This window comes from Phyllostomus hastatus, unplaced genomic scaffold (assembly GCF_019186645.2).
Source record: "Phyllostomus hastatus isolate PE091 unplaced genomic scaffold, TTU_PhHast_1.1 phas_scaffold_78, whole genome shotgun sequence".
Lineage (NCBI taxonomy): Eukaryota > Metazoa > Chordata > Mammalia > Chiroptera > Phyllostomidae > Phyllostomus > Phyllostomus hastatus.
This window is the reverse complement of record NW_025334041.1, coordinates 47406358-47426321: the sequence shown is the minus strand read 5'-3', so window position 1 is coordinate 47426321 and position 19964 is coordinate 47406358. Positions and strand designations below refer to the sequence as shown.

Below are 19964 nucleotides of genomic sequence, written 5' to 3'. Positions count from 1 at the left end.
ACATGTAAGTTTTTTGGCTTCTATATTTCCTATACTATTCTTACCCTCCCCCTGTCTATTTTCTACCTACCATCTATGCTACTTATTCTCTGTACCTTTACCTGCTCTCTCCCCCTCCCACTCCCCTGTTGATATTCCTCCATGTGATCTCCATTTCTGTGGTTCTGTTCCTATTCTAGTTGTTGGCTTAGTTTTTATTTTTGTTTTAGGTGTGGTTGTTAATTGTGAGTTTGCTGTCATTTTACTGTTAGTATTTTTTATCTTCTTAGGTAAATCCCTTTACCATTTCATATAATAAGGGCTTGGTGATGATGAACTCCTTTAACTTGACCTTATCTGAGAAGCACTTTATCTGACCTTGAATTCTAAATGAAAGCTTTGCTGGATAGAGCAATCTTGGATGTAGGTCCCTGTCTTTCATGACTTGGAATACTTCTTTCCAGCCCCTTCTTGCCTGTAAGGTCTCTTTTGAGAAATCAGCTGACAGTCTGATGGGAACTCCTTTGTAGGTAACTGTCTCCATTTCTCTTGCAGCTTTTAGGATTCTTTCCTTCTCTTTCATCTTGGGTAATGTAATTATGATGTGCCTTGGTGTGTTCCTCCTTGGGTCCAACTTCTTTGGGACTCTGAGCTTCCTGGACTTTCTGGAAGTCTATTTCCTTTGCCAGATTGGGGAAGTTCTCCTTTATTATTTATTCAGATAACTTTTCCACTTGTTGCTGTTCCTCTTCTTTTTCTGGTACCCCTATAATTCAGACGTTGGAACGTTTAAAGATGTCCTGGAGGTTCCTAAACCTCTCCTCATTTTGTTGAATTCTTGTTTCTTCATTCTGTCCCAGACAAATGTTTATTTCTTCCTTCTGCTCCAAATCATTGATTTGAGTCCCAGTTTCCTTCCCTTCACTGTTGGTTCCCTGTACATTTTCTTTTATTTCACTTAACATTGCCTTCATTTTTTCATGTAATTTGCGACCAAATTCAACCAATTCTGTGATCATCCTGATCACCAGTGTTTTGAACTGTGCATCTAGTAGGTTGACTATCTCTTTGTCGCTTAATTGTATTTTTTATGTAGCTTTGGTCTGTTCTTTCATTTGGGCCATTTTTTTTTCTTTACACGTCTGTTACTTAGTGGGAAGGGCACCATCCTTAGGTGTTCACCCAGGCGGGGTAACCCACATCACTGCATTCTGATGCTGTATGTAAGAAAGGGGTCTGAGAGAAAACAATGGCACTTGCTCTGCTCTCTACTGGCTTTCAGTCACTTACCCCACTTTTCACAAGCAAATTGGGCCCTTCTGATGCTGATTCCTGGTGGGTGGGTCTGTGTACATTCTAGGATCCTGTGGGTCTCTCCAAAAAACTGTCCTGTGAGGCTGGGAGTTTCTCCCACGGCTGTCTCAACCCCCACAGGTGTTTTCAATCAGATGTTTGAGGCTTTATTTCCCTGCACTGAAACTCTGGGTTGCTTGGTCTGTCTCCCTCCCCAGATGTTCCTCCTGGTTTATCTGCATGTGAACATGGGACTGCCTTCTCCACCAGCAAGCACCGTAGCCTTGCTAGCCCGCTACAGCCTTGAGCAACCCACTCCACAATTTGGCGCTGGGTCCCTACCACAAGTCCTCTCTAGGTGCCCATTTCCACCCCTCCTACCAGTCTGAATGAGTGTGTCTTCTTTAGCTCCTTGGTTGTCAGACTTCCATACAGTTTGATTTTCTGTCAGTTCTAGTTTTTTTTTTGTTTTTAAATTGTTGTTGTCCTTCTTTTGGTTGTGTGAGGAGGCACAGTGTATCTACCTATGTCTCCATCTTGGCCAGAAGTCCAGCAATTAGTCTGCTTTTTTAAAAAAAAGATTTTATTAGCCCTGGCTGGCGTAGCTCAGTGGATTGAGCTCGGGCTGTGAACCAAACTGTCGCAGGTTCGATGCCCAGTCAGGGTACATGCCTGGGTTGCAGGCCATGACCCCTAGCAACCGCACATTGATGTTTCTCTCTCTCTCTCTCTCTCTTTCTCCCTCCCTTCCCTCTCTAAAAATAAATAAATAAAATCTTAAAAAAAAAACTATGAGTTAAAAAAAGATTTTATTTCTTTTTAGAGAGAGAGGGAGGGAGGGAGAAGGAGGAGAGAAACATTGATGTAAGTAAGGAACATTGATTGGTTGCCTCTCGTATACACCCCAACTGGGAACCAAACACACAACCCAGGCACGTGCCCTGACTGGGAATTGAACTGGTGACCCTTCGCTTTGTGGGACAGTGCTCAACTAACTGAGCCACACCAATCAGGGCTCAGTTTACTTTTAAGTTTAGCAATTATATAATGTTAATATGACATTGACTCCACAAATTTCTACATATAGAATTCATCTTGATGTAAAATTAACTAAATTAAATGCTGTTTAATTTTAGAGCTATACTACAAAATTCCTGGGCTGAAGTCATGGATTTGATATTGAAACCCCGTTCTGGAGGTGAGAATAAAATTCATGTTATGAAAAAAATAGCATATATGGCTAGGTATTCATGGAATTGCTATGAATAAAAATATGTGTGAAAATTAGGGTAGTTATTTAAGAATTTTTAAAAAAATATATAAAATAAAAAGTATATTTTTCTTTTTCATAAGATTTATATATGTTTGAGATTTATAATTTCTATCTTGTTTTCAGCTTTTTAGTTCATCTGATATATCCACAAATGAATAAATTTATTTCTTTTTCTCCATATACTACTAAATCTCTGAAAACATAGGAATCCAAACATTTCACTATTTTTTTTTTTAAGATTTGATTTTTAGAGAGGGGGAAGGAAGGGAGACAGACGAAGAGAAACATAGATGTGGGAGAGAAACATCGATCAGTTGCCTTTCACATGCCCCCAACCAAGGACCTGGCCTATAACCCAAGCATGTGCCCTGCCTGGAAATCGAACCAGTGATCTTTTGGTTTGCAGGCCAGTGCTCAATCCACTAAGCCACACCAGCCAGGGCTCACTTGTGGTGAATATTTAAAAGCATACTGTTAATAGAATATAAAAACTTGGCAAAAGCATGTTGAGGATCTTTACTTTGAAGACTTCAGTAAAACTTTCCAGAAGTTATTTCTGAAATTATACTATATGAAAATATGAGTAAGGATTTAAGTACTACTCTACATATCATCAAAATGGTTATGCCCACTTTTGGAAATTATTCAATTGCAAATTAAAAAGAGATAAAATTATTTAATTTTAAGGGAAGTAACCCATTAAATTTGACAACACGATAGAAAAAGAGGAGGAAAAAAGAACTACCAAGGTTTTGTGGTATGTGGAATCAGCTGGGTTGATGTGAACAGTAACTGGCTTTAAATCCTGGGGTAATGACAAAGGCGTCTAGTCCTATAAACTTGCCCATCTTTTCACTTTCTGGTGGTGGTTCTCAGGTCAGCAGAAGCTTTTACAAGCAGCATTTTTTAATTTGTGTTCTCTATGAAGCATTTTAAGTTATACGCATCTGTCTATTGGGTAAATTTTTTAACCACAGCTTCTTCTCTCCTCCAGCTGAAAAGGGATACTTGGTTAAATGCAGGGAAGAATGGGCGAAGACCAAAGACCCAGCTGCTGCCCTCAGAAAACTACCTGTCAAAAGGTGTGTGGAAGGGCAGCTGCTTCGAGGACTTTCAAAATATGGAATGAAGAATATAGTCTCTGCATTTGGCATAGTGAGTGCAATTTGTAAAGTCAGGCAAATGACTCAAGATGGTTTAATGCTTTTAAATTTTATCTTTAACACTTTACTAAATTTGGAAAGAGCAGAAGGTAAATGAGGATCCTGTGGTGATCTCTAAGAGGTGTATTACCTGAGTGACTTCTGTTCAGACCCTGAATGTTCATGGGAGTGGGTGGAGGATGCCCGCAATGTCAGCATAATTCACATGGAGGGCATGAGAAGAGCTGTAGTGTGGAAAATATCATCTACAGGGAAATTTAATTTAAATTAACTGTCTTTAATAGATACTAACTCAGAATGCACTATTGGGTTCATTTCTTGATCATTCTCCAGCATCAGAACTGTAACCTGCCTCAGTAAGCAGCTTCCACTATAAGCGGCCTAAGTGATTGCATTTTGCTTTAGTTTCTTCATTTCGCCTATACTAGTATTTGGATAGCTATAATCCAGAGTAGACTAAAGTTTAACTCTTTTTAAAAAAAATTCTTTTATTTATTTTTAGAGAGAGGGGAGGGGAAGGAAAGAGAGAGAGACATCAGTGTGTGGATGCCTCTCGTGTGCCCCCAACTGGGAACCTGCCCTGCAACCCAGGCACGTGCCCTGATGGGGAATCAAACCAGTGACCCACTGGTTTGCAGGCCGGCGCTCAGTCTACTCAGCCACACCAGCCAAGGCTGGTTTAACTCTTAAGTCTTATTTTATTTACTTTTCCCCAAAAGCAGGATTCTTCATGAAATTAGTTGTTTGTTCAATCATTGAGGTTTTCTCTTTACTTAAAATTGTGGAAGAGCAAGCACTGTTGGCTGTATAATTGATGTGTAAATTCCTTGGGTTTGAAGTCTATGTCTTTGACTCAGAGTATAAATTCTATAATGTTTGCTTTATCTGCATGAATGTTTGCACTGTGGATACACTTGAGCACTTTAGTGTGAGAGGTTCCATCTCTGACCTTGGTTGCTACATATTGGAGATTTAAGGTATGAGTTTTTTATACTAGGGTCACCACTAAAGTGAGATATCTTGGAAAGTATCATACTTAAATACTTAGAACGTGTTTTTTTTTCTTTCCTGTTTTTGTTCCCTTTCCCCCAGATTCCTAGAAATAATCGCTTAATGTATATTCATAGCTACCAAAGCTATGTGTGGAATAACATGGTAAGCAAGAGAATAGAAGAGTATGGACTGAAGCCTGTTCCAGGGGATCTGGTTCTCAAAGGAGGTAAAAAGACAGATATTGTCATTATTCAGTCAAACAAGAGTCTAGTTATTTGATCCCAGTTCTTAAAAATTGAGCCTGACTGCTAATTAAGATGGAGAGATATCTGGTAAGTTTGAAATGGAAAGACACTGTCAGCTCACATGGACTGTGTGGATCTGTGTCTTTAATGAAAAATATACCTCTGATTTGAGTAAGCACCTGCCTTTCCTTTTTTTCAGCTGGAATAAGATTTGGACTAAATGTTACTTAAAATCCCATTCCAAGCTTTAATCTGAATCTAGCAAATACTTCTCTGCGCTTTTGGATGAACTTCAGCCTCTGGGCTGTGGGCCAGTTTTAAGAAGTTTCTTAACTCCAGACTGGAGCTCACTGTATGTGTGGGCCGTGATCTAAGAGGTGTCCAACCTTTTGGTGTCCCTGGGCCACGCTGGAAAAAGAAGAGTTGTCTTGGGCCACGCATTAAGTACACAAACACTAACAAAAACTGATGAGCAAAAAAAGGTTTTAACTAAATTTATAATTTTGTGTTGGGCTGCATTCATAGCCAACCTGGGCCGCATGTGGCCTGTGGGCTGCGGGTTAGACACCCCTACATGGACATTTAGTGCACACTCTGTGCCTCAGACACCCAGGCAATCCCATTTGCTGTTGAGCCATTACTGTGCACTGCCCTTGTGCTAAGCCCTTTACCTATATCTCCATGTCTAAAGCTCACAATATTTATTACTGCCAGGCATTCTCTTCGTTCTTCAGATGAGGTTTAGTCACTTGCCCAGGGTTCCACAGGTAGTTCAAAAAAGAAAAGCCTGGGATTCAGTATCAGTCTGTCTGTTTCCACAGTCCATGTTCTTCTAGAATACCTGACTGCCCTTTACTATCCTAAAGACAGCCTGTTCGTCTGCAGGTGTGCCTGTTGAATTCCCTGAATTATTTTTTTCCTGATTTAACATTTTTCCTCCCAGTGTGCTGGTCCTGCTGAGCTGGCCCCAACAGGTGGGCGGGCTGCCCCAGGGAGGCAGGAAAGGGAGCTCTGGGCTGGCCTGCTGCCCATGAAGGTGCCAAGTTTCTGTGCTGCCCCTGACTGCACACAGAAGAGCATGCAGTCAGATCTGGCCTTCTTATGGTTCTTTCAGGATCCAACCAGATGTCAGAAGTGGGAGGGAAATTATGAGAGAGCAGCCGTAGAGTATGAAACACCTGATCAACTAAATAAACATGATCAATTATGTGCCAAACACCCTGAGACCTCTATGATCTGTAGAACTCGTTCTCATAGACAGTTCTTCAAGATAATCCAATACCAACAACATTTGATCTTACCAGTCATTTGACCAATCCACACAGAAAATGAATAAAATAGTTGTTGACGAAACTTCTGAACAGGAACAAAAACATAAAGAAATGAATAACAGCATTGCTCAGAATTCCAGTGCAGAAGAAAGGAGTAGAGAACAGGATGAAGACATTTAGCCCTTGAAAAGAAGGAAAACAAAGAATACTTAAAATCTTTATTCAAAATGTTGATTCTTATGGGAAAACAAAAAATACCTCTAGATGGACATGAAACTGATGGGCTGATAACTTTGAAGTATTGCTGGAGTGCCAGAAAAATTCTGGTGAAGAGGTTCAGAGAAAGTGCTTTGAGACAACAGCTGTCAACATATTTTTCTATTCAAAAACACAACAGAGCCCTGGCTGGTGTGGCACAGTAGACTGAGTGCTGGACTGTGAACCAAAGAGTCACTGCTTCAATTCCCAGTCAGGGTATATGCCTGGGTTGTGGGCCAGGTCCCCAGTAGGGGGCATGCAAGAGGCAACCACACAATGATGTTTCCCCCTCTCTCTCCCTTCCCCTCTCTCTAAAAATACATTTTAAAAATCTATTTTAAAAACCACAACAGAAACAGAATCTAGAGATCTGTGAGAGCTGCATTTGGGAAGAAACCACCAAGGAAGTGAGGGACACTCACTTCTTTTCAGTTATCACTGACAACACAGTGGACATAAACGGGGAAGAGCACCTACCCATGATGGTGAGGTTTGTTGACAAATCTTATAACCTGAGAGAGGAATTTTTGGGCTTCACATCTGGTGAAGCTGATGCTGAAATTTTGGCTGTGAAGTTTCACACTATGATAACTGAGAAGAGGAGGTTAAACATGGAGTATTGTCATGCCCAGGCTTACATTGTGTCCCGTGGATTTTCTTCAAAAATGACTGTTGTTGCTTCTAGACTTAGAGAAATATCCCCAAGCTGTCTACACATCTGCTCTCCCTGTGCCTTAAATGTGTGGTTGGCAAAATTGTTACTTGTGTGAGTGTCTGTTGAATTAGGAACAATTGAGGAAATTTGGTTTTTTTTTTCTGTCAGCTCCCACAACTGTTTTTAGAGCTTGACAGTGTATTTTCTGTCCTCTATCAGAACAATTGAGAAAGGGGTAAAGAACTAAAGGAAATTTACCATTCTCAGTGGACAGGCAGCCATGATGCTTTTGAAATTTTTAGTGGACCTTCTACAAGCACTTGTTTTATGATAGATGATATAAATAGTGACACTATATTTGATGGAATAATTATTTAACGGGCCAAACATTTGTACTCTGTAGTGCAATAACAGATTTTTGTTTCATCATTACCATTGTCATTCTTAAAAGTGTTCTGTCTTTACAAGAGCTTTTAGAAAAAATCTCCAGCGGCAAATTTCCCATGTCTTCTTTGCAGCCAGTAGCTTGACTGCTGTGCTGCATTAATTCAATGAAGTGATAGAAAATACTGAAGTTTATCAAGAATTTTGGTTTGAGGAAGCCACAAGTTTGGCGGCCAAACTTGATATTCAGATGAAGTTCCCTGGAAAATTCTGCAAAGCTCATCAAGGGAACCTGGAATCTCAGCTGAACTCTTAGAGTTACTGTAAAGAAGTTCTAAGTGTTCCAACAGTGAAACACATTATTCAGGAACTGAAAGACACATTATCAGAACAGTACTTCAGAACTCTTAAATGCTTATCTCTGGTTCCTTCTGTCATGGGAGAGCTCAAATGCAATACATTGGAGGAGCACCATGCTGACCCGTACAGAAGCAACTTGCCCAATTTTGATATACTCAGCTGCAGTGCACTGTTGGAGAATTAAGTGGAAACACACAGGGAAAGATATAGAGCTTCCATCCACCATTTATATATGAATGAAGTCCTCTGCCTGCCAAACATCAAGTTTTTCCTAATGTTTATGCATCATTGAAGGTCCTATGTATTCTTCCTGTGATGAAGACTGAGAATGAATGCTATGAAAATGGGTGAAAGTGTCCCCAAGCATACCTGAGGAATGCCTTGACAGACCAAAGGTCCAATAACTTATAACATAAATTTTGATAAAAAAACATGATTTGGATTTCATGGTGGACATGTTACTATTGGTCCTTAGGTAGATATTGATAAAGGAAAGAAAGCAAAGGGAACTAGTCATTGACCTCCTCGCCTCTGGTACTAGATTTGGGGGCAGGGGGTGTGTAAGGGGAAGTGCTGGACCATGAAGTCCTGTCAGTAACGGTATAGACCCATCTGAAGCCCATGGAAACTTGGGAAGTTGGTCTTTTTAGGAAAGTACCTGGTCCATCTCAAACCGAAGCTCCTGGATATAACCCTAGGGAAACAAAGCTCTTTCTTGCTGTGACACACACTGACATGGCACACTCACCTGTTCTCTTCATGGTCATGTGGTCCTAGCAGCCACGTGGCCTGTGGCCATGCCACTCCAAAGGCAGTCTTCAGGAGGGAGCCTGAAATGGACTGCAGCAGAAAACACAGGCTGAGCTAGCCAGATGCTGGACTGGACTGCCCTTTAATACAGAGCTTGCTTGCTCTTGCCCACACAGTGATGCACTGGCCCACTTGTTTTTATGCGCTCTTGCCCGGGAACATGTGACCATGTGGGTCTAGCAGCTGCCAGGCCTGCATTAGATGGTATGGGTGCAAAAAGGACTCAGCTGTCTCTCTTGCCTACCCAGTGATGTGCTGTCACACTCTCTATAGCCATATAACCATAGCAGCCACATGGCCAGCAGCAACATGGACTCTTGCCACTGAAGCAGCTAAGCTACCTGGATGGGGACTGAGACCACTTAGCAGCCACCTGTAGGCTCCAAAAGACTAAGCTTTTATATGAAACAAAAACTCTGGACACTGGCTTTTGTCTTGGCCTTGCTGAGGACCTGGTTGAACTTTTTCCATGGTGAGACAGAGGGAAATGGGGCATGGGAAAAACCCACGGGGCAGCTGGGTTGCCTTATTTATTTATCCCCACACAAATAAATCATGCTCCACCACAGTCTCCCATGTGTGGGTTCCTTGGACTGCTTTTCTCGTGATAGTAACAACCATGGGAGAACCTAATTTCCACCAACAGCAGACACACATATCAAATTCCATACAACCAAGAGCTTCCTGCAGATAACTTCAGAAACCATTGACAGTACCTGAGAGACTTTTAAAATAGGCTCTTATATTTTATATTGAAAAAAATCTGTAAGAAATTTGAAAACATAGAAAAGCTGTAAGGTGTATGTAGGCCCCTTAATCATACCATAAACTGTCAAATAACTGACTGACTGTCCTGAGTACATTCACCATTGATAATCTGCCTGTTTAAATGGCCCTGTTTGAACTCTTCATGCTTTGGAGAACTAGCTGTTCTTCCAGGAGACAGCATTGAAAGTGCCCTGTTATACTTCTGCGTGATCTCTGCTGATGGCACTTTGGAATTGTTTTAGTTAAGTCATTAGACGTAACGTGTGTTAACACTGTGGATCCAGCTGTTGGGTGTTGAGTTGTCAGTTCTTTGAAGAAATAGATTTTGAGAAAGTGTGAGAGGAAGGAATACAATTTTATAAAATTTTACAATGAAGCTCATGACTGACCTTTGAATAGCAGAAGTTTTAAGTATGCTGTTAAAAATCTGTAATGAAAGTTAAGGGAATTACCAGACAGTGAAAGGAACATGTGAGCCTGCCAAACGAAGGTTTTGGTGTTAATTTTTATCTTTTTATTCAGTGATCTTAAAGGAACAACTTATGTTAAAGGTTGAATGGAGGAACCTGCCATTGTTGTTCCACATCTGGTCATTGCTGTTTCCATGCCTTTGCGGAGCCTCTGTCCTCATAGGCTTTTTGGTGGGTGTATGTTGGACATTTCATCTTTCCTGGTCAAGACAGGACCAGAGGCTGCGGGTCTGACAACTGATTAGTCTGTTCTTTCTGTCTTTTTCCATGACTGTATCTACTGCCTCTTCCTGATTTGTAAGCAAAACCTGGAAAACCTACAGAAATGTGCTTTCTGGTTTTCTGGGAAAAATACAGAAAATATTGCTGTTCTTTGTGAAGAAAGCCAATTTATATAATCTATTTCAACATAAATAAAACATGAGTTTTGTTTAAAAAAATTTTAAGTGTTCTTTTCCTCACCCAATATTGATCACACCCAGTGTATTTTCATGTCCTGTGAGCCACCATATTTTATCCTCCAACTACAGACTGGTTTTTTTAATTGTTTATTCTTTTAGTAAAATGTATTAATTTGTGATAGCTTTCCAAATAGTATTTTATAGTGTTGTTTAATAAGAAAATGGAACTGATTGTCAAAAGCAAGCATTCCCAGAAAATGAGGAACAGCTGAAAATTAAGTTTTAAGTTTGTACTTTTTGTAAATCTGTGATTTTTGTTTCTTGGGTAAAGTAGAAAGAAGAATGGTATATATTGCAACTTAATTTCTTTAAGCTTTGTAGGCCACAGAACTATACCATCTTGCACTTCTGATTGCTTAGATATGTATAATTTTAGAAGATTGAGTTCATGAAAATATTGCCTATTTTCTTATTTTATTCATTTGTGAATTTTTAGCCACAGCCACCTATATTGAGGAAGAAGATGTTAACAGTTACTCCATCCATGATGTGGTAATGCCCTTGCCTGGTTTTGATGTTATCTACCCAAAGCATAAAAGTAAGTTCCCTATATGGGGAAACAGATAAACAAAGTCTACATAATTAAGGCTGTGTGAGGGGATATAAGGCAAAGTCTAACCTAAGTCACTGGCAGCCTAGGGAAAGAAAAAAAAAGTATTTTTAAATAGATTTTTAGAACTCTGCTATCCATCAGATTTGAAAAATGCTTATGTCAAACATACATAAATTATGTTGACTTGTAGGAGTCTCCCAGAGGGGTGTGCACTTGGATGGGTGATGTAAATTAAGAAACACGGTGGTGTTGGTGTTATTGTTATTATTGGGTTATTTAAATTTTTGAAAAGTACTGGTTCTTACTAAGGATTGAGAGGGTTTGGAAAGATTCCTTGAGAAAGCGAATGGATGGCTTGACTTTTTTTTAACCTTTTTTGCCATCTAAGTACTACCTTCTCATTGTGTTTTAAAAGTCAACAAGCACAGAAGTTTATCAACTAAAAAGTTAGGATATTTCCCATTCCCCAGAGCCTGTTAAAAATTACTTCTGTTACCTTCACGGATGCCATTGGTGAGGATAGGGGGAAACTGGAGCTTTTACTGTTCAAGGATCCAGAATTTTTTAAAAAGAAAGCAGCTCTGAGCATGAGACCAACTTAGTGACACTGACAGTGGAGGTCACCTTGGCCAAGGCTGGGCTGTGGGAGGGGTCTTCCTGTTAAGACATCCTTTTTCTCAAGAGGCCAGAATTATTTTACTTATCAATGTTATATTCCTTGAAATTTTACAAATAATGAAATAATTCACATTAACACTCGATTAGCAAATACTTATAAAAGAGTTAAATGGTAATCTGCCATTTACCTGTTGATTAACTTATGAGTTGCTGTGCTCTTAGTACTTGTGCAAGGTCAACTTTGCTGAGAAGTCAGACAGGAGGAGAGAAGAGAAGGGGAGAATGCATGAGAGAGGTAGATAAGGGACAGGTTTTGTCTGCCTGTGCAGAGTTGGTGGCACAGTAAGGAACTGAGGAGACCAGTATGGAGGACTAGTACAAATGAAGGCAATTAGATGCTCCTAGCCACATTTGCCCTCTTTCTAAGAGAAAAAAAGGAAACATTCTTTTCTTTTATCTTGTACCTCTTAGGATCAGAAACGTGGACTAGTACCAATTAAAACAAATTCAGCACAGCCTCTCACAGAGCCATTCATGAAAACCTTGCAGCCAAAACATGAGCTCACAGACTGCATGGGTGGTGATCCAGGCCTGTAGATTCATAACATGCACACTTGTTTAGCAGCAAAATAGCACCAAATGTTACTGGCGATGGGACCTCGGTTCAGCAACCTCAGTACCTAAGTTCTGGCTATGAAAGAATTCAGAGTCAAGACTCAAATATGAACAAAAGTTTATTTAGAAAGTCACAGAAGTAGAAGAATTGAGCCCTGCCGAAGTGAGCCAGCTGGGTTGCATGGACTCAGGAAACAAGTTAACAGGCAAAGACTGGCCCTTGGAACTTAGGAAAAAGAGAAAACGCGCTTGGGGGAAGGAAAAAGGAAAGGTGCAGACGTGCTCCAGAGAGAGAGAGAAAGAGAGCCACCCTGGGGAAAGAAGTGGGCTGGGCCCTACATCCTGAAGGTTTTAATCTGCTTTTTGAAGCTGGGCATCTTAAGGGAGTTCCCACGGGAGTATCTCAACAGAACATTCATCAGCTTTCCAGGTGTCTCCATGGGGTCATGGTCTCTACTGATTGATTGGCACCAGGGCAAGGGGTCAAGAATCATCACAGCTGGTCTGATGTCAGCCATGGTGTTGCTCTAGTTGGCCTTGCTGATTTTCTGAGCATGGAGCTAAAAAACAGGCCTAGATGTTATCTCTGTTATGTCTGGTATGTCATATCTCTTTGGTATGACCAAAACTTTATCTCTATGGTCAACGGACCTGAGGCTTTGTTCCTTATATTTCCTTTTGAGAGTATTTTTTAAATTAAGTATATTTTATTGACTATGCTATTACTCTTGTCCCATTTTTTCTCCTTTGTCCCTTCTGCCCAGTACCTGCATTCCTTCCAGCAATCTACCCACCCTTAGTTCATGTCCATTGGTTGTGCATGGAAGTTCCTTGGCTTTTTCATTTCCTATACTATTCTTAATTTCTCCCTATTTTGTATCTACCATTTATGCTTTTTATTCCCTGTACCTTTTCCCCCATTCCCGCCTGTCTCCCCCTCCCCACTGATAACTCTCCATGTGATCTCCATTTCTATGATTCTGTTCCTGTTGTAGTTGTTTGCTTACTTTGGTTTTGGTTTTGGTTTTGTTTTTTTTAGGTTCAGTTATTGATAGTTGTGAGTATGTTGTCATTTTACTGTTTATAGATTTGATCTTAGATTTTTTTAGGTAAGTCCCTTTAACATTTCATACAATAAGGGCTTGGTCATGATGAACTCCTTTAACTTGACCTTATCTGGGAAGCACTTTATCTGTCCTTCCATTCTAAATGATAACTTTGCTGGATAGAGCAATCTTGGATGTAGGTCCTTGCCTTTCATGACTTGGAATACTTCTTTCCAGCCCCTTCTTGCCTGTAAGGTCTCTTTTGAGAAATCAGCTGACAGTCTGATGGGAACTCCTTTGTAGGTAATTATCTCCATTTCTCTTGCAGCTTTTAGGATTCTTTCCTTCTCTTTCATCTTGGGTAATGTAATTATGATGTGCCTTGGTGTATTCCTCCTTGGGTCCAACTTCTTTGGGACTCTCTGAGTTTCCTGGACTTCTTAGAAGTCTGTTTTCTTTGCCAGATTGGGGAAGTTGTCCTTCATTATTTGTTCAAATAAGTTTTCAATTTCTTGCTCTTGTTCTTCTCCTTCTGGCATCCCTATGTTTCGGATGTTGGAACGTTTAAAGTTGTCCTGGAGGTTCCTAAGCCTCCTCATTTTTTTGAATTTTTGTTTCTTCATTCTGTCCCAGGTGAATGTTTATTTCTTCCTTTTGTCCCAAGTCATTGATATGAACCCCAGCTTCCTTCCCTTCACTGTTGGTTCCCTGTACATTTTGTTTTATTTTACTTTGCATAGTCTCCACTTTTTCCTCCATTTTGCAACCTTACTCATCCATTTCGGTGAGCATCCTGATAACCAGTGTTTTGAACTCTGCATCTGATAAGTTGGCTATTTCTTTGTCACTTAGTTCTTTTTCTGGAGTTTTGATCTGTTCTTTCATTTGGGCCATACTTCTTTGTCTCCTCGATTTGGCAGCCTCCCTGTGCTTCTGTGTATTTGGTAGAGCTGTTTTAATTCCCAGAGTCAGTATACCTGTTAATGTTGTAAGGGACAGAGCCTAAGGTATTCACCAGGGTGAGGCAACCTGCCTCGCCACTTTGTGGCGCTGCATTTGAGGGAGGGGTCAGAGAGCTCTGCTCTCTCCGCATTTTCAGTCATTTCCCCCACTTCCCATAAGCTACTGGCGCCCTTCCAGCTGCTGCCCTGGTGCTGATTCCCCAAGTGGGTGGGTGTGTGTACGTTCTAGGACCCTGCAGGCCCTTTAAACAGATTCTCCTGTGAGACCGACACTTGTTATGCCACCATAACCTCCACTGGTTTTTACAGCCAGAGGTTATGAGGCTTTATATCCTGGTGCTGAAACCCTGGGCTGTGTGGTCGGGCCTGGGGCTGGGATTGCTTACTCCCTGGTTGTCCCTCCCAGTTTTTATCTGCCACATGTGAATATGGGACTGCCTGTTCTTCTGGCCGTTGCCTTGCTGCACATCCTCTCTACCCAGGCTGCCTGTCTGTGCCCTTCCTTCCCATCTGGATGAATGTTTTTTCTTTAAATCCTTGTTCATTGGACTTCCATATAGTTCGATTTTCTGGCAGTTCTGGTTGTTTTTTGGTTTTAGATTGGTTGTTATCCTTCTTATTGTTGTGTTCAGAGGGAAAGCATGCCTACTTATACATCCATCTTGGCCAGAAGTCCTGGACTTGTTCCTAAGATTATTTGATGCTTACTAGAACTTCATTGTCCTAAGGGCTTAATGCTTAAGGGAGTGGTCCTGTCAGGACTCTATTTGTTCCTCCTCTAAGGGAGTCTGATACGTGACTAGCAACATGCAGAGGTCAGAGGAGAATCCAGATTGCATGGCCAGCGATATGAAAAGTCTTGGGGTCTAAACTGCATCACCAGTGATATGCTAGGGGGAGTGATATGCTAGCAAGGGCCCACCCTACATTGTTCGTTTAGAGGCACCTGGGGCTTTCCAAGTCCTGGTGACCTTTCTTACCTGGCCTACCGTTCTTGCTCTGCTAGTGCCTGTCTGACTGCCTACCACACTGGTGTCACACAGCTTGATTTAGGGGTTGTCCTGGTAAGTATGTTGTTAGGGAGTCTTTCCTTGATCCTGGTGCACCCAACATTTTTTATGAATACCTTGACTAAAGAAATCTCTTTATCATATTTGCAAATATTGTAACCCAAATTAATTATATGAAAAATGAATATTTAAAAAGAACTGCAGAGATCATTGAAATATGGTTAAATGTAAATTCTTACATTTATGCTCAAAAATCAAATGTATAGATAGAAAAGCCTCAGTTTGATCATAGTCTGCATAAAAAGGATGTAGAGTTGGGGGACTCTGCATGAAAGAAGGTAAAAGGATTGAGCAGGATAAAAAACCCCGTATATTGGATTGTCTCCAAAGTCCGTTTAGTTTTTTCTGTAAAATAAAAGACTCATTTTTCATTTTCACCAGTAGACTTTATTGATTTGGATATTTTGAGTATGTTGGCTTTTTCCCACTATTGGTTTCTACTGGGTAGAGGCCACGGGTGCTGCTAAGCGTCTTCCAATGCATAAGACAGCCCCACAGCAAAGAAGTATTGGCCAAAATGTCAATAGTACCAAGAAACTTTGCAAACCACTTTTGACATGTTCGATAAGTCACAGCACCTTCTCCATACACTGCATAATTTTTTTTTTATGTTTCAGTTGCATTTTTACCTTTCTTGAAATAATAAAGCATAGTATGCCAAAAATGTTGCTTATCTTCTATCTTCAGTATTAAAATGGCTGCATAAAAATTCACCAACTTTGATGTTTTTTAATGCATGCTGATATGACAGCTGTTACAATAGTCTAACAAAATTGTTTGTAAGTTAAAGACAACTAAGCACTACTAGAGCCTTTGTACAGAAAAAATGAAATGAACTTTTTGGTTTAGCCTATACATATAACACATAGATGTAGACAAGAGTGTGGTGATACCCAGAGAGAAAAGAGGGTAGGGAATAGGGCGAGGTGGGCAAAGGAGGGGGCAATGGGCACACAATGCAGTGTGCAGATGATGTTTTGAGTTGTACACTTAAACCTGTGTGGTTTTAAATTCAATTTAAAAAAATATCTGGAATTACTATTGCACAGAGGCCTGTTGCCTCAAGACAATAAGGGAATTTAGTGGGGAATGCAGAAATGTCAAAGGAGGGACAGTTGAAGTCATTTTTTGGCCTAGAGAAGATAAGGCTTAAAGGTCTCATAGTTAACACATGTGGAAGTGGACAGTTATTCTGCTGTTTCAGAGCAGTCAACAAGCTACAGGAAGCACATTTCAGCTTGGGACAGGAAAACTTTCTAATTGCATACCTCACAACAAAGTAGTTCCCTTTAAATATTAGTGTGCAAGTACAGGCTGGAGGACTATATCTCTCAGGTGTGAGGAAGGGGGTTCCACATCAAGTGCTGCCAGGGTGAATCAGATGGTTTTCCCAGGTCTCTTTTCTCTATACATTTATTTATAACTACCTTGTGCCAGAAAGAGTTTGAGGCTTAAGTATGTGGTCTCTTTCATCTCTGAGCACCTATAAATGTGGTTTAGTAACTTCCGATGAAATGTCCTTTTGTAACTAGCTTGGGAACCTTATACCCCAGATACTATGGCTGGTTGCAAAGATAACTTACAAGTCAGCCAAACCTAAGTTGGAGGCACCTAGTCCTAGTTAGTAAGTCACGAATTTTGATTCCAGAGACTAGGCTGGATTGTAAATTAGCATGACTAATTTTGTTAGGGCAATCCAACGGAATTAACATATTACTCTATTTGTAGTCTAGTTCAAGGTAGCTTGCTGACATGTTACATCCCAGCTAACTTTCTGTATTTTTTATTAGTTAGTGAAGCCTACAGGGAAATGCTCACAGCAGACAACCTTGATATTGACAACATGAGACACAAAATTCGAGATTATTCCTTATCAGGGGCCTACCGAAAGATCATTATTCGTCCTCAGAATGTCAGCTGGTGAGTAACAGTCCAGAATGAAATAGACTTGAATGATTATGTGAGATTTATGCTTTTTCACCACATATATATATTTCAGTGCCTACAACCTGGTATATAAGTGTTGTTATTACTAGTACTATTACTGCTACTTTGGGTATTTTTCAAATCAAGAAATAAATTTTACATCGGCCAGCACCATCTGTCACTGTGCTATATAATAATATGAAGGCAATATTTCTATATGAAATCCACCCCTGGTCTGTTACTGAATAGTTCCACTGAAGTCTGCAATAGGCCTGTGTATTTTCCTTGCTAAACACATGGCGCTGAGTGACCTTTTATGGAAGTTCACATTTACACTTTTCTTTACTTACATGTTTTAAAGGGAAGTTGTTGCATATGACGACCCTAAAATTCCACTCTTCAACACAGACGTGGACAACCTAGAAGGGAAACCACCACCAGTTTTTGCTTCTGGTAAGTTTGCTCAGCCTTCAGGTCTGTGTCAACTTGGACATATTTCCCATACAAAAACATTTTTTGAAAATCTCTTCTAACTACCACCACTTCCCACCCACTCTGTAATTTCTGTTTTGTGTTTTGTCATCTCAGTTTTGTGATTATAGCTGGAGGTCAGTGATTAAAACAGTAAATCCACTGGAAATGAGTGACAGAGAAGACTTTGATTTTAGGTGATTAAATGTTTCCTCCCCATCCCCATAGACAATTAGCAAAGGTAAATGAAAATCCAGGAAGAGAGTCTAAAACATTAAATTTACATTGTCATTGTCAAATTCTTGTGCCATTCTTTTATCTGTCTTCACCCTGTGCTCCAATTTTTTTTTTTTTTTATTTTACTTGCATTTCTCTCCTGTGGTATTCTGTCATCTGCCCTTTTTACGATGGTTCCACAGACCTCTTATTTCCCTGGCTCATTCTCCAAGGCCCCCTGGGAAGAAGCAGCCTGGGGAAAAGAGCACAATTCTTTTGTTCAATTATGCCCCAATCAGTCTGGGGCTGCCCTACTTTTCTGACTGTTCTTTTCTCGCTTGCCTGACAGAAGGCAAATACAGAGCTCTGAAGATGGATTTTTCTCTTCCTCCTTCTACTTATGCTACCATGGCCATTCGAGAAGTACTGAAAATGGATACCAGCATCAAGAACCAGACCCAGCTCAATACCACCTGGCTCCGCTGAGTCCTTTGCCCCCAGATTACAGAGTTTAGACAAGGGTTTGCTGGCTTCCTACTCACCTTTCTCTTAGTACAGACCCATAGTGGATTTTGGATCTTTGTAGTAAAAGATTATTTGTATTTTTTCAAGTTTTTATTAGCTTAATTTGCAGTGTTTATACACATATACAAATCCTGAGGATCCTAATTCTAGCTCAGAGAATATAAATTGGTCACAATATATTTCAGGTGCTTAAGTCATAATAAAATGTCACTGTTACTGGCTTTATAATTTAAAAAGAGATTTAAAGTAGCAGTTTTAGGTTTTGCTACATTCTTGAAGGGCAATAGGAATTTTTAACACCCACGAAAGGAGTACACAATAATGCATTTTAAGAGAAAATACAACAAAACAAATCTTGATGATAGATAAATAACTAGAGCACCCCTGACCTATTAATATATTAATATAGCACTCATGCCTATTTAAATGATGATAAAACATCTCCAGATTTATGAACACAAAAGTGATTGTCATTATCTAGCTTATATATCAGGTTTAGGAAATTGTTTTTAGAATTTTTAGCTGCAGTGGCTTTTGCATTATAGTATCATTGTCTTGCAGGAGAGTTGCATCTATGGGGTCTTTTTTCTTGATGTAAACATGTGTACCTATTTTTATTAGTTAAGGTCTAATTTTTACTCTAGGTGCCTTTTATGTTCAGAACTCTTTCCACTGGACTGGTATTTGCCCAAAAATAAATGACAGCAGAGAAGAAAACTTAAAAAATTTACAAGGGCTCCTCTTAGCAGCATTAACCTTTGCCACCAACTGCTTAGGTGTTTCCATTTCTAGCATTGCATAAAACTCTTCTCTGGTGTGCAAAGATAAATATGCCTTTCCCAGGGTCTGTGGCATAATTGTACCAATTTTTATTTTCTATTATTTCTAAAACCAAATATAATAAATATTTTTAAAACTCCTTTCTACTGGTTATATTAAGAAATCAAATAAATATCTAAAACTGAGTGCCAAATGATAATCATAGCCCTGACTGAAGACAAGGAACGAATGAACGATCCTCAGAAATGGTGCTGATGCAAAGGTGAGTCATGATCAGGTGTGAGTATGAGAATAATATTATTGAGTATTAAGGTGTATAACTAATAGACTATTAGACTAGATTCAAGTACTAGCACCATTCACTTGCCTTCCAGTGTGCTTTCTAGAGTGGGAAAGAATGGGGTAGAGAAAAGCTACCCTACCAGGAATATCACAGAGTGGGAGTGTTAATGACATTTGTGAGGCTGAACTTATGTTTTCCCTCATCTGGGAAATGCAGTTCTGTGTGATGAGTTCACTTTCTTGGCAACATTAGTCAACTACCAGGTTGTGTCTGTTCTTAAACACTAGTGGGAAAACAATGATTCTAGGTGGATTCTTAAAATTATTTTTAGACTTGGAAACCTGTCATCTAACTCTAGGGACTTGGGCAACTTGAAGTAAATCATTGCCTTAGCATAGATGCTGAGACATTTTCTTGTTTTTGACAAATGGCAGTTTCTCTAAGGCAAATTTACAAAGCCTGAAAGCAACCACAATCTTATCCTCAATATGGTATCATTTCCTATATTTTTGCTAA

The 19964-nt window shown here is 39.9% G+C and overlaps 1 protein-coding gene across 2 annotated transcripts in view; it reads left to right on the top strand.

Annotated features, from left to right (window-relative positions):
• Nucleotides 1-19299, top strand: part of PUS7 (pseudouridine synthase 7) — a 63009-nt gene extending 43710 nt beyond the window's left edge. For both annotated transcript variants that reach the window (XM_045828839.1, XM_045828840.1), the window contains 7 exons: nt 2409-2470; nt 3540-3700; nt 4801-4927; nt 10820-10921; nt 17038-17167; nt 17535-17626; nt 18210-19299. In XM_045828839.1, the coding sequence (XP_045684795.1) occupies nt 2409-2470; nt 3540-3700; nt 4801-4927; nt 10820-10921; nt 17038-17167; nt 17535-17626; nt 18210-18346 (811 nt within the window). In that variant the 3' untranslated portion in view covers nt 18347-19299. The remainder of the gene's footprint in view (nt 1-2408; nt 2471-3539; nt 3701-4800; nt 4928-10819; nt 10922-17037; nt 17168-17534; nt 17627-18209) is intronic.
• Nucleotides 19300-19964: the final 665 nt, after the last annotated feature.